The following is a 13976-nucleotide window of genomic DNA, read 5'->3' as shown; positions in this document are numbered from 1 at the left end:
GAAATATTAAATATATAAATATATTCATGCGAAAACATTCCCATTTTCTACATAAAGGATAAAAAAGGAAATTTCGCTTTCACTCTCATGTAACCAGTTAATTAACATTTCCTCACTTTAGCTAACTGCCAGCTGGGTTGCTAACATGCTAAATTGGGCTCTCCAAATTGTCTCTTAATGCCAGACACAATGAATTGCAGTACAGTAGTTGTATTAATTGCAGTAATAGTGTCAAATAATTCCACTATAAATACAAATGATGGTTTTGGCTCAATATGTGAATTTCATTGGAGAGCTTAACATGCAAAATGTTTTTGTAGTGACTTTGCTAGCTGCTAGCTTTAGCATGACGTTGTAAGTGAGCGACGTGGGTGTGTGGCTTGTTGTCACAGTGTCAACTATCAGATATGTGGAATTTAGTGACTATGGAGGTTTACTGCGAAAATGGCTCAACAAAACCAGGCTTTGTGCTCAAGATGCAGCTCAACAGAACTTAATTGACCGTTAACAGTTGACACTAATGACCGTTAACAGATTTAAAAGCAGGAAAAAGTGGCCTAAATTACATACTTACATTTGGTAAAAATGTAAATAAAGAATGTAGATGGGCCCCAAAGAGGAGGTTTGCCTTGAGGTTTGCCTCCCAAATAGCTAAATACGCCACCCCAACTCACGACCATCGTGTGTGTGCGCGTTTACTACTCACACTTTTGATTGGCACTCCTCTAACCCCGCCCATTGAGAATTCACTTCCTCCTTTCTTCCTGGTGTCCCGCCTCCACCCAGCGCATACACGCTGCTGGATCATCGCGCACGCGCCTGAGAAACAGCGAGATGATGGAGCGACATTAGCTATAGCGTGCACGCGCCCTGGCAGACGTTCCATTCTGTCGCTGCTTGGCATCATCCACCTGCAGTGGCCGTCGTGTACGTTCCCTCCCTCCCTCCTTCCGCGCACACGCATGCACCTTGCAGCAGTGTCAGCGAGGCGTCGAGTGGCTCCAAGACCGTAGAGGAGCACCACGACGCGGCCATACGGTGGACGAGCATGACGGTAAAATGAACGGTGTGGTTGTTTGCGTGCATAAGATAACGTTTTTGTCAGACAAAAGCCGGTTTGTCGTAGTGTGTGTGTGCGTGTGTGTGTGTGCGCGCGCGAGCGAGAGAGTGTGTTGCAGGTAAAAATTACACTGTCAGCACATTGTCGGCGAGCACGCGCCAGGGACTGTGTGTGTGTGTGTGTGTGCGCTCTTGTCCTGGTCAGCCCCCACTTTAGGTCGTACATGCGCGCGTGCGTGCGTGTTTACGTGGTGATCTTTTGTGTGAGCTGCTATGACGTCACAAGGAGTTTGAATAGATGGCTTGATTGACAGGATGCTTTGACACGGATGAGAGGTCACAAAAGGTCATCTCAGTTGAAGTGTTGATGGCAACTTCTATCAGAGGTCAAAGGTCACGGTGTGTTCGCAGTGGTCTCACTAGTAACACGTACTTTTGCTTCTGTGATTGTGACGAAAGTGATGCATCACTCCAGCTGGCGCTTGTAAACATGCTAACATCAGCAACTTCTTAGCTAACACATTTGAACTGCTGTGTGAGCTTGCCGGCTAGTGACCTTTGACCCTGCGCAGTCCAGCCTGCTCATGATGACATCATTGTACATACACCATGGTGATGATGTCATAAGACAATAAGCCAATCAACATGTTGATGACCTGTCAAACTACAAAATGCTTGATGACAAAGACTACAAATCCCATGGGACGCGGTGTATGGCACGCACATGAGTTTCCTATTGATGCTGTAAAAAAAATCTACACACATGAAGGTTGTAAATGTCTGATAGATAGGTCCTTACCCTAGCATGGGAGGACAGGTTTCCTAGTGTGGATAAACACACACATTCCTTTCATCCCACCTTGAACATACGCGACCTTTGACCAGTCCTATCAGGGTGGGAGGGGCAAGCGGCAACCACAACTGTTGGGAGAGAGAGACATGAAGAGACATGAAGACGTGAACACAACACAACGCTCTACAGGTAACACATACACACACATGCGGAGGGACATACAGGAAGTGACACAGATAACAACACTTGGTTCCTTGGATCGTTCCTTATCTCCATAATGCTTTAGTAACCTTCGCTCACCTTGTCTTCTGTACCTTACTTCCTAACCAGAGGACGCTTCCTTGCTTTTGTGTGTGTGTTTGTGTGCTATCTTGGTGAAAGAAGACTACAATCATCAATCATGCATGTTGTCTCCTGGTCCAATCTGCCAGCATGCTAACAGATGTTAGCATGTGGATGTGATCAGAGCTCAGTCAAATGTGATTGTCAATGAGTGACATGTAAATAGTAAAGACTATTTCCCTGTTTGCAGCTCGGCCGCCATGTCTAAAAACACGGTGAAGAAGCTGCACTGGCGCTCCAAGGTACAACACGCTAACACGCTGCCTGATTCATAACATACTGACCTGACTTCGGTCTGCCATCTTGGTGCAGGTGCAGGAGAGCTTCGTGCCGCTGGGCAGCAGCTCAGGTGAGCTGGGGCTGGCCATCGGTGGCGGAGCCGACTATGGAGAATTTCCTTTTGTGACAGTGGCTCCTGAGGGCGGGGCCACTGTGGGCGACATCATCTTGGAGATTGGCGGCACACCCGTGTTAGGGATGACACTTGGCGACGTGCGAGGTGTCCTCAACTCCTGCCCTCATCCAATCAGGATCAAGACCGTCTCACCAGGTGGACAAGACTAATGCTAATGCTAAGTGTGTGAGTTATTTGCTAACATTGTGTGTGTAGGTTCGTCACTGTGCAAAGATCTTCGCTTGTACCTCAGTAAGTGTTTCACTCCATCGTCCATGGACAGTCAGCTACAGCAGCTCATACGAGAGAACCTCTATCTGCGCGCCGTGCCCTGTACGTGCAAACAAACACACACACACACACGACAGGTCACATGATGTGATACCTTGTGTTGACATCACTCTTACTGATGGCAGGTACGACTCGGCAACCTCGCGAGGGTGAGATCAGTGGAGTGGACTACAACTTTGTGTCCATCGAAGAGTTCTTCTCTCTGGAGGAGTCGGGAGCGCTGCTGGAGAGTGGAAAGTTCAAAGGTGAACACAAAATATCCCAGACGTGACATCGCTAAAATGTCTACAATGTTCTTCAGACGTCTTTTACATTTATTATTAGTGACCACAATTAGTTTGATCTTATCTCATATCATGGTTACTGATCCAAAATCGAGTTGACAAGCAAGTCTTTCTCATCCAATCACAGGCAACTACTACGGGACGCCCCGCCCTGTCCACATAGGGCCCGACAGTCCCCCAATCACATATCAGGAACATAGAAACCTTCTGAGGAACTTCAGGACAAGAAGCAAATCTCTTAGCAACCTGGAAAAAACTGTAGAAGAAGACAACAGCGAGGAGGACAGTGGTCTGTCTGGTACGTGTGTATCAGTGCATGTGTATACGTTTGCGACGCTGACAGACCATCTACGTCTCACAGGAGGGTCAGCCGCACCCCTGCCCACACCTCTACCTCTCAGCCAATCGTGGGAGTCTACACTGGTGAGCGAGAATGAAGGAAGAAGAGCAAGAGCAACTGTGGCCGACACGTGGGACGCTGGGGGTACCTTCTATGTCGAGTGAGTCTGCTACTTCCTGTTTTCATTTGAAGACTGATTCTAATGTTCCCAGCATGCATTGAGAGTGTAGACATAATAGTAACGTTGCCGATGATGACGAAGTGTCTCTGTCAGTCACATATCAAAGAATAGCAGACAGGATCTTCGTGCTCAAAACAAGGAGACAACTTCCTGCTCGCAGCGTGAGTGCATTACTTTTTTCAGACTTTTATTTTGATCGCCACCTACTTCCTGTTTGTAGCCGGTGTTAATGACGTACACGCTTTCAGTTCCAGAGTTCACGGATCAGCCGAGTCAGCTGAGAGGCTTTTCTGTGCACACACGTCTTTCTAAAGGCCCGCGAGGCTTCGGTTTCAACATTGTAGGAGGAAGTCGAGCACGGGAGTTCCTGCAGGTGTACAGCGTCACACCTGGAGGTCCACCCAGTCTCAACCAAGGTACACCAGCTGGCATGGAAGCTCCACCCCCTGGCCCACTTTTTGGCAGTAACAAGTGTGTTTTGCCTTAACCAGCTGACATCCTGGTGTACATCAACGACACGTGTGTGCTGGGTCGCTCACACAAGGAGGTGGTGGAGATGCTCAAGTCAGTTCCAATGGGTCAGAGTGTGGACGTGGTTCTGAGGAGAGGATACCCGATGCTCTACAACCCGGATGGTTGCCCCAAACACAACCTGGACACGGTACATTGGCCACTCACCATGTCAGTACACACATTCCTCGCGTGGTCACATGATGACTTGACTCCTCCCTGCAGCCACAGACTCCTCCCCCGAAGCAGAAACGTGGGCCGCTGACGTATAGTCATGTGCAGGATGGTGGCAGCAGTGGCTCAGGTCAGCCAATCATTTCTCCTTCTTCTTCTTCTTCTTGTCTTTGATGGCTTAATGTCATTGCAGGACTCCACCAAGTCCCGCCCTCCTATTCAACTCAGCCAATGACCAATGGGCTGACGGGTCCGCCCACTCCCACTTCCTCAGACCCCCCTGTGGCTACTACTTCCGCAGAGAGGATGTCAGCCAATCACAGCGACTCTGACAGCAGCACCCGAAGGTGAGCTAAAGCATTAGCATGGTTAGCCTTTCATGTGGTTTGGTCCATTAACCTGCCCCGTCCGACCCTGGACAGGTCTTCTGTGATTGGCTACAACAGCAGCACTCTTCCCGCCCTCTCCTCCTCGTCTTCACTCCTCCAGCATCAGAGTTCCAAGTCTTCAGAGAGCGACTTGTCGACATCCACCCTCCCATTTCCATCCTCGTCCTCCCATGCGCTGTCCAAACTCGCTCAGCCTGAGACTCCACCTCCCGGGGGCCCTGCTCAGCGGCCCCCAATGCCCCAGACCTGCCTCCCTCCCGTGCCACCTCAGGAAATCCCGACCTGTGGTTTCAACGGGTGCCCGGCCAATCACCAAGTGTCACCGCAGGCCCCACGTGGGAACACAGACCTGGCACCCACTCTGACAGCAGGGTCGCCCCCCGCGGGTGAGCTGGTGCCCGTGGCGCTGGGGCGCTGCGATAGTGGGGGTCTGGGTTTCAGTATCACGGCAGGGGGGCTGGGAGGTCAACTGGCGGTTGTGAGGCGGGTCTGGGACCGTAGGCAGTGCCCCTCCCTGCAGGCTGGGGACACTGTGGTCAAGATCAATGGCGCCGACGTGCAGAACCTCAGCTTCTCCCAGGTCAGACCTCCTTGGTTTCCATGACAACATGCGGCGGCACAGTGTTTGTATCGGCTCAAGGAGGGTCACTGAGAGCATGTTTTGATTTCTCAGGTCCAGAAGGTTCTGCAAGACCACTCCAAACAGGGAGAAATGGTTCTGCTGGTGCACAGGCGAGGTGCTTATTAAATATTCTTTTCACTGAATTTATTCATCAATGACATTTGTCCCTCCCCCAGCTCCTGTGGTCACACCTAACTTGTACAAGCCCCTCCCCTCTTCACATGGCCTGGCCAGCCCACCATCTCAGCCCTCAACTTCTGCCACCTTGCCTTCTCCATCCTCTGGGGCATTTGTGGGTGGCGTGCCCCCTCTCAGTCAGGCAGGCTTGGCCATGGAGGCCCCCCAAGAAGGACACCTCCCAGCTGCAGGTAACACCCCTACAAGGTGCCCCCAAGGCTCCACATGAGTTTCTTTGGTCCCACACTCAGTGTATGTCTGTGTTGTTTTTCAGGTGCGCTTCCCACCCAGCCCCCCAACGGTCCCCTCGTCTCAGGCCTCATCCAGAGCACTAGCTTCCTGGACTCTGTTCCCGTCACCTTGACCTTGGAGCCACGTGACCTGCAGGGGGTGGAGGAGAGTGTAGGAGGTGCCGTCAAAGACAAGAGTGGGGGTAAGACCGTGGAGGTGGAACTTCGGCGACGGCCTGGCGAAGGCTTTGGATTTGTTATCGCCTCCCAGGAAGTCAACCGTGGTGGTAAGTTGCGTTTGATTCCTCGTGAACTTTGACCTTCCGTGCAAACACTGATAGTCTTCATCACGCATTCATCAGGAGGCATCCTCCCTGTTATGTCCTCCTTTACGTCCTTATCGTTTAGTTTAATAGTTTAATGATTTTGGGGAAGAATGGTTACAAACTCTAAGCTATGCCCTGTGAAGACTCCGCCCCCTTAGCCAACTGCTACAGCTGAATCACACACACACACACACACACACACATACCGCGGTCCAGGTTCTAGTTGTGGAGTTTTCGTCATGTTGGTGCGACTGCAGTCTCTTCTGAAGACAGTCAAAAACTCGAAATGTAAGTCACTGTGTGTGTGTGTGTGTGTGTGTGTGTATGTGGGTTGTTCAGAGATCCTCACTCCGATCAAAGTATACTAACTTTCACCGAGTGCACCATCACACGTGTGATGATGAGAAGATGTGAGATGTGGAGTCCTGGTTGAATGTTTTGTGGGCGAAGTCTAGGGACCCTCCTGTTGTTTTGGGGGAATATTAATGTTAATGACTTTCGCTTCTAGATCATCTAGTTCTACAGTTGTGTAACTCACACAAACAGTCAGTCTCTGTGTGTGTGTAGTGAAGTGGGTCACGAGTGTAAAAAGGTTCAAACATTCCAGAGAGCTGATAAAGAGCAGGAAGCCTAAATCTGTGAGAGTGAAACTGGGAAGTTAATCTTTTATTTATTGACTTCTTTTATACATATTTTATCAAATCTGACTGACTTCATATCATGGCCACAGCTAGCTTAGCACAAACACACCAGAAGCAACTGGAAACTGCTAGCTTAGCTCAGAAAATGGAAATTGCTGCCTGGCTTAGCAGAGATACCGCGGGGAAAAAAGCTAGTTTAGCACAGACACGATAGGGAAAAGAACTAGCCTAGCTTAGCACAAACCAGAAGTAAAGGGAAAATGCTATTCTAGCTTGGTCCAGACACAGTAGTGAAAGGAGCTAGCTTAGCTTTGTACAAAAGCCAGAAGATAAGGGAAACTGCTAGCCTAGCTTAGCACAAACATTGGCGTCAAAATGACTAGCTTAGCTTAACACAAACACACTGCTAGTCTAGCTGATCCCAGACTCCGTAGGGAAGAACTACCTTAGCTTAGCACAAACACCGGAAGTAAAGGGAAACTACTAGCTTAGCACAGACACAGGAAGCAAAGGGAAACCTCTAACCTAGCTTAGCACAGACACAGGAAGCAAAGGGAAACCTCTAACCTAGCTTAGCACAGCCACAGGAAGTAAATGGAAACTGATAGCCTACCTTCAGAATTGTACGGAAATTAATTAGCTTAGCTTAGCACAAACACCGGAAGTAAAGGGATACTGCTAGCCTAGCTTAGCACAGACACAGGTAGCAAAGGGAAACCTCTAACCTAGCTTAGCACAGACACAGGAAGTAAATGGAAACTGATAGCCTACCTTAGAACACATTGTACGGACATGAACTAGCTTAGCTTAGCACAAACACTGGAAGTACAGGAAAACTGCTAACCCAAAGCTTAGCCCAAAGAGCAGAGCTTATAGAAAAGCGTTCTTCAGCGGAAATTGGTGCTGAAGTTGGGATGTTTTTCTATTTTTGGCACAATGTTGCGTGTTGCTCTGTGCTGTCGCTTTGCATCGCGTCAGCTCCTCTCATGTTTTTGCGCTTAGCAGTTTCATGTTTGTTCTGTTTGCTCTTCTACTGGCACCAACACCATAATGTCAGCTCTATCTGTGCTGACACTCTTGGGGGGGAAATAAGATGAAGAAAAGAGTGAGAATTAGGTGGAACCGATTTAGATTGTTCTTTGGTTTGCCTTTGTGATGGATTTGATGCTTATGTGAATAATGCAGTGCTCTTAATTGCTGCCTGACGATTTATATTTCACATACTACACTGCTATGCACTGCATAGCCATGCCCCCATTATACTGTCGCACGCAACACTTCCTGGATTGATCAGCACTGAGCATAGATTTGACTTCCTGCTAGCTTTGTGTCTAACTCCTCCCATCCTCACTGCAGCTCCACCCACCTCTGTAATGTCTCACCGCTTTGTGACGGTGAGACGAGGCAGTCCAGCCGCACGCAGCGGACTCATCCAGCCCGGAGACCAACTCGATGCCGTGGAGGGACGAGCAGTGACGAGTCTCCAGCACAGAGACCTGGCACAGATCCTGAGGAGGGCAGGAAACGCGTTGAGGCTCAGCGTGACGCCAAGAGCACGTATGACACACACGCATGTAAACACAACACTTTCATGGCAGAATGCCATGTCCAAACTTTTGATGTCTCTCTCAGAGACGGAGGCAGCCGACGTGGACATCGAAAACCACTTCCCAAAGGGATCCAGAGGGAGGTCAAAGGTCACTGATATGCTCACGTACCTCCTGGCTGCTGCCAATGAGCTGCTAATTCTCATGTGAGGTGACAGTTGTGTTTTTGTTTGTAGGACGAGTCAAAGTTCTACACCGTGGATCTAGAGCGAGGACCCACAGGTTTTGGTTTTTCTCTGAGAGGAGGCAGCGAGTACAACATGGGGCTCTACGTGCTGGGACTCATGGAGGGGGGGCCGGCCCAGCGCAGCAACAAGATGCAGGTACACTCTAACACACCCACACAGTATTAGACTAACCTTTCAGTGTCGGCACCGCCTGTGGTTCAGTCACAACAAAAGCCAGCGTGTGCTCTCAGGTGTCGGACCAGCTGGTGGAGATCAATGGCAACAGTGCGGCAGGAATGACACACAGTCAGGCGGTGGAGCAGATCCGGCGAGGAGGACATCGCATCCATCTGGTCCTGAAGAAAGGAAACGGCTACGTCCCAGATTACGGTGATGACAATTACGTGATGTCCTATAACCTCCTCTTCCTCTGCTCTTTTCCTTTCTTCTTTCACCGTACAAAGTCAATCATTCAAGGAAAACTGCACTTTTGGGAGAATTTTGACCATCATCATTTTCACAGAAAGGATTGTGGAAAAGATGCAATAATGCATGTAATGGGAAACATTTATTCCACCTATTAAGCCAAAACGTGCCAACAACACTCCATTTAAATATATTGTGACATGCATATTAACCGGGCTGCACGGTGTACGAGTGGTTAGCGCGCAGACCTCACAGCTAGGAGACCCGGGTTCAATTCCACCCTTGGCCATCTCTGTGTGGAGCATGCGTGGGTTTTCTCCGGTTTCCTCCCACATTCCAAAAACATGCTAGGTTAATTGGCCACTCCAAATTGTCCATAGGTATGAATGTGAGTGTGAATGGTTGTTTGTCTATATGTGCCCTGTGATTGGCTGGCCACCAGTCCAGCTGGGATAGGCTCTAGCACCCCCCCCCCCCCGCGACCCTCGTGAGGATAAGCAGTAGAAAATGAATGCATACATATTAACCAAGCTACTGCAACATTGTTATTATTAACATTGTTACGCCAATCTAACGAAGATACTACTAGCTAGTTAGCTAACAAGCTAGCTAATTACTAGCTGGCTAGTGACTAGCTTCACCGCACACTACACATTGGACCTGCCTCTACTGCTGCTGTGTTTTTATTTTAAAATGAAAGCGTGCCGTGGGTGGAATACATTAAAACAGACACGACGTGGGAACCACGAAATCCAAAGAATTACAGCTGAATAGGTGCAGATTCTGGAAGAACTAGAAAGCTATGTGTGCGGGTTATCGTGCGTAGCTGCTCTACAGGTGTCCACAACTCAATACAAAGGGGCTAAAAAAATGAGCATAATAGTTCATGCTAAGGGGCTCCACTTCTTGATTTGCTGCTCGGGTTTACTTCCTTAGCCGCAAGGCAGCGGAGGTTTGAAGTCAGGGCTTCCTTCACATATAGCCTTAGCCTAAAAATTCCTGAACCTACAAGGCAGCAGGTGTCAGATTAGGTTTAAGGGGCACCCCTCACAGATTTTGCCATGTTACCATATTGTGCCACAAGGAGGCACTGTGAGATTGTTTTTCAACATTTTGTAAAAAGTGCAATTTTCCTTTAATGAACCTTAAAAAAAATCACGCAAGGCTCTTGTCTTTCTACTTCCTGTTCCCGATATCTTCCTCAGTGGAGCTGTCCAGCCTGTCACTGTGCATGACCAACTCCAAACAGGGCGAGCCGTGCTTCTACGTCATCGGACGCACGGAAAACTCGCGGTCGGTAACGTTTACCTGCTTCTTCCTTTTCTGCCTGGCTTCTTCATTTCCATCTTCATTTTGGCTGAGGGTGTGTGGACATCATCAGTGTGTGATGGTTTGCTCTGCATTGCCATGACAACGCCTCCATGTTCATTCTACTTCTTTTCAAGAGAGGAATAGGAAGTAAACAAATGTGTATTAGCATCATCAGAGGTCTAATAAAAGATTAAATAAAAAGAAATCAGGAAGGGGAAAATACATTTTCATACCACCTCCAAAAATTTGGGACCACCAGTATCCTTATATACAATTTGTGTATATAAGGATACATCCTATTCCCATTGGTGGGAAGTGGAAAGGGTCTGATGGCTCTCGGCACCTTCTAGTGACGTCTTGAGGTAGTGCGGCTAATTGTGTCCCTGTGTCTCTTGATAGGCCCTGAGGAAGACTCCTCCTCCCGCCCCTCCTCACGGGAGGAGGTGCAGGAGGCTGTCACCATGACGACCACCCCCCACAGCACACACTGGGGAGAAGGAGACAATAGGAGGAGGAGGACCAGAGCAACCAAACCAAGAAACAGAGGACGACGAAGACCTCCTGATCTGGATCTGGACCTAGTGGAGGAGGAGATCAAGAATGAGGAGAGGAGGAAGATGAAAGAGGAGAAGGAGAGGAGGAGGAGGAAGACGGGAAAGAAGGAGAAGAGCGATGCAAAGAATTGTGGGAGCTTGGGTGCTCCTCAGCAAGTGGCCTTCTCCTTCCTGATGCCGCTGGACGCTGCAGAAGACCAGCGCCTGTCTGACAGCCAATCAGATGACAGCCAATCGGGGGCCAGCACAGCACAGACGTTTGATTGGAGAATAGCTGGACTGAAGCAGCAAGAGGTGCCAGGCCCCTGGTTGGAGCCCAGCCCACACAAGCTCACGCAGGTTCTGACTGGCCGTCATCTCAGTGGGCGAGGCCGAATGGGTGGACTCGATCTCTGATTGGATGTCAGCAGAGTCTTTTTTTTTTTTTTAGACATTTAAGGGCTTTTCTAGACAAGACCCGCCTCTTCCTGCATGTGATTGGATGCTAAGGAGCAAACTGGTTAGTGAACAAGAGAAGAGGCGTGGCCAGTGACACTTTAAAATGTATGCAAAGAACTCGGCTCAACTTTGACCCCGCCCTTTCCAAGCATGTCAATCATTTTTTTTATTTTTCTAAACTGAAAACCTTGATATAGTATTATTATGATGATGATGAAAAAAAAAAGAGTATAGAGACTACTTGCTTGCTTGTATCGGAAAAACCTTTAGAAGTTGAACTAGAGCCATATAGACACACGCCCAGTCCTGCTGGCTGTCAGTACGCTCATTGCTACAGCTCAATGACCAGTCTGTTTCTATAGCAACAGCCAAGACGGGCCGGCATCCTACAGCTGAGTGGTAACAAAGTGCCTCGTTTACTTCAGCCCCAACCCCCGAACCCTTGTCATGTCCACTTCTTGTCTCTTTGTCTTTTATGGCCTGATGAAACGTTCAACAAATAATTAAACATGTCGGTTTTCTTCTGTTTTGGCTGGAGGAAAATGACAACTACAAGTCAAATTTGACATACTGTATTAATTAAATATATATAAAAGAGCAGAAAAGAGGATAATGAAAGCGACCTTTTAATGCTAATGAGCGATGCTCCAATCACAGACAGGAGGCGTGTCTCCGCAGCAATGCAGGGTCAACAATGCTTTCCGTCAGGGGCAGGTCGGTTGAGAAGTCAGAGGGCGGCGCCTGCAACCTCGGGTGGGGATGACCGCTACCCTTTTGAGGGATCGGCAGCTCCGAGTGGTGAGCAGGAAGAGGAGAGCAGAAGAAGTACGGGTGGAGGAGAGCCTGCGGGAAGAAGTCTGTCAACAACAACATCCACCCGTTAATTGGACGCTTCCTGTCTCTCACCTGCTGGGCGGGGCAGCGCTGCTTGGACGGATAAACCAGGAACTTGTAGAGCAAATGGATGGCCAGTGGGGAGGAGTCAGGGATGAGTTCCTCCAACGGGATGGCGGGATTCTCCTTGAAGGTGATTTTGTTGTAATCTGGCAAGTCCGCCATCTCCTGTAGTCGCACAAGGAATGTCAGTACGATCCTACTTCCTGTCTGACCATCTACTGCCCCCCAACATCACACCATTAAGTGCGTTTATGTTTGCATGTGTCTTACAGGCCAGGTGTCGCATGTCGGCGTCCCGAGCACCCTTAAGACACAACACAGCTGCTCGATGTCGTTCTCTCCAGGAAATAGAGGAGAGGAGTTCAGCAGTTCCCCAAAAATACAACCTACCGCCCTGCAACACACACATCCGTATGTTCAAACCCACGCTAGGCAGCAGATGGTCACAAACTTACCACAAATCGACCCCCTTGTCGTATTTTCTGGCTCCATACAGCAACTCAGGAGCCCGATACCATCTAGACACACACACACACACATGTTTAAAGAAAGCAAAGTGTCATGCTTGACGAGACTCACAGGTTCTCACCTGGTGGCCACCTGATGGCTGTACAGACGCTCCGGGTGCTGGCTGAGGAGGCGAGCCAGGCCAAAGTCAGCGATCTTGAGGTGTCCCGAGGAGCTAATGAGGAGGTTAGCAGGCTTCAGGTCCTACACACGTACATGTATAGAAGGATCTCAGGGCTTTTACAGTGAAATTTGTCAGCGTATTCAGACCGGGTGCTTACTCTGTGCATGATGTTGTTGTGATGCAAGAAAGCCACGCCCTTAAGCAGCATCAGCATGTAACCTTTGACCTGTGCTGTAGTCAGAGGTCGCTGGGAGTTCCTGATGACCTCCGAGAGGTCAGAGAGCATGAAGTCAAAGACCAGGACGAAGCCTGTCCCATGAGGGAAGACATCCCTCAGTGTCACCACCTAAGGAACAGGCACAAAAGTGTGTAACTTCCGACCCGATGTGTTACATGCTGTCTCACTCACGTGCTGGTTGTCCTCAATCTCCTGCAGGGCTTTGATCTCCCGCAGGGCCTGGTTGGGAATGCCGTCCTCCAGACGCCTAAGAGCCACCTTCTTCAGGGCGACCGTCTCTCCTGTCTGAAAGCCATGTAAACATTTTTAGCATTTCAGCGCATCACAACAAAGTATAACAGCAATGTGTCACCTCAATGTGTTTGGCCTTGAAAACGATGCCATGAGCGCCTTCTCCCACACGGCCAAGGATGCTGTACTGCTCCATGACATCACCTCACAGGACCTTAAATGAGTTTATATCCATTAATGACCATGCTGATTACATTTATGTCGGTTAGATATTAAATTTTGCAGTATCGCCCACAACTATCACTGCTCAACATTGCAAGACTAAGCTAAGCTAACGTTAGCATCTCATTTGTTATCATCATCGTCTATGAACTCAACATGCATATTGCGGTGTCTGAGTTTTAATGTGGACAGACAAATGTGTATTGTATGAAGAATTACTGACCTTTACACGGTAGAAAAACTCAGAAAGCGTCAAAATGGGCTACCGTTGCCTAGGTAACCTGTTAGCTAAGCTATCGTCACATTGTCGCTCTGAACAGCGACATACGCTAACGTCTTATGTACACAGCTGATACATATATTGGTATATAATATCTTAACTCATCACGACATGTTGAAATACAATCATACAATCAATTTGTTTAACGAGCTCGCACTTGGGATGCTAGCCGTCAGCCATGTTGTTTACGCTGACACTTCTTCGTTGTTTTTTTATGTGCG

General features: G+C 48.8%; 3 protein-coding genes across 6 annotated transcripts in view; 1 reads left to right on the top strand and 2 right to left on the bottom strand.

The window, feature by feature from the left end:
- cacna1fb (calcium channel, voltage-dependent, L type, alpha 1F subunit) overlaps positions 1–3827 on the bottom strand; it is a 22948-nt gene extending 19121 nt beyond the window's left edge. The window contains exons 1-5 of the mRNA XM_058084952.1: positions 2996–3827; positions 2837–2919; positions 2479–2706; positions 1859–1980; positions 707–819 (exon numbers count right to left, since the gene is read on the bottom strand). The gene's annotated coding sequence lies outside the window, so the exon portion shown is untranslated. The remainder of the gene's footprint in view (positions 1–706; positions 820–1858; positions 1981–2478; positions 2707–2836; positions 2920–2995) is intronic.
- The window catches only part of magixa (MAGI family member, X-linked a), a 13355-nt gene extending 244 nt beyond the window's left edge, over positions 1–13111 (top strand). Inside the window, exons 2-23 of one of the 4 annotated variants that reach the window (XM_058084957.1) lie at positions 787–1054; positions 2385–2436; positions 2507–2744; positions 2805–2921; positions 3005–3124; positions 3291–3461; positions 3525–3663; positions 3778–3845; positions 3933–4100; positions 4176–4345; positions 4420–4498; positions 4562–4715; positions 4791–5337; positions 5431–5494; positions 5556–5747; positions 5831–6073; positions 8110–8310; positions 8386–8450; positions 8537–8683; positions 8779–8917; positions 10159–10246; positions 10664–10814. In XM_058084957.1, coding sequence (XP_057940940.1) covers positions 2395–2436; positions 2507–2744; positions 2805–2921; positions 3005–3124; positions 3291–3461; positions 3525–3663; positions 3778–3845; positions 3933–4100; positions 4176–4345; positions 4420–4498; positions 4562–4715; positions 4791–5337; positions 5431–5494; positions 5556–5747; positions 5831–6073; positions 8110–8310; positions 8386–8450; positions 8537–8683; positions 8779–8917; positions 10159–10246; positions 10664–10670 — 3159 coding nt within the window. In that variant the 5' untranslated portion in view covers positions 787–1054; positions 2385–2394 and the 3' untranslated portion in view covers positions 10671–10814. Of the gene's footprint in view, positions 1–786; positions 1067–1929; positions 2042–2384; positions 2437–2506; positions 2745–2804; positions 2922–3004; positions 3125–3290; positions 3462–3524; positions 3664–3777; positions 3846–3932; positions 4101–4175; positions 4346–4419; positions 4499–4561; positions 4716–4790; positions 5338–5430; positions 5495–5555; positions 5748–5830; positions 6074–8109; positions 8311–8385; positions 8451–8536; positions 8684–8778; positions 10247–10663 lie in introns of those variants that run through there. The other 3 variants (XR_009131870.1, XM_058084956.1, XM_058084955.1) reach the window with 3 other exon arrangements.
- Positions 9433–13976, bottom strand: cdk20 (cyclin dependent kinase 20). Its single transcript, XM_058084966.1, has 9 exons — positions 13699–13976; positions 13375–13467; positions 13194–13307; positions 12942–13130; positions 12743–12864; positions 12609–12671; positions 12424–12547; positions 12163–12318; positions 9433–12099 (listed from the first exon to the last, which is right to left on the bottom strand). The coding sequence occupies exons 2-9, from the start codon at positions 13447–13449 to the stop codon at positions 11908–11910; spliced, it is 1035 nt and encodes a 344-aa protein (XP_057940949.1). The 5' UTR covers positions 13450–13467; positions 13699–13976; the 3' UTR covers positions 9433–11907.

This window comes from Doryrhamphus excisus, chromosome 10 (genome assembly GCF_030265055.1).
Source record: "Doryrhamphus excisus isolate RoL2022-K1 chromosome 10, RoL_Dexc_1.0, whole genome shotgun sequence".
Classification (NCBI taxonomy): Eukaryota; Metazoa; Chordata; class Actinopteri; order Syngnathiformes; family Syngnathidae; genus Doryrhamphus; species Doryrhamphus excisus.
The sequence above is the reverse complement of the archived record's forward strand: the minus strand, read 5'-3'. Positions and strand labels throughout refer to the sequence as shown.

Bases quoted from the DNA above. Each gene is read 5' to 3' on its own strand.
- cdk20 (XM_058084966.1), bottom strand. From the start codon at position 13,449: ATGGAGCAGTACAGCATCCTTGGCCGTGTGGGAGAAGGCGCTCATGGC. The intron at 12,865-12,941 runs GTAAGCACCCGG...GTACGTGTGTAG, and splicing joins ACAACAACATCATGCACAGA to GACCTGAAGCCTGCTAACCT. The intron at 12,548-12,608 runs GTAAGTTTGTGA...TGTGTGTTGCAG, and splicing joins GACAAGGGGGTCGATTTGTG to GGCGGTAGGTTGTATTTTTG.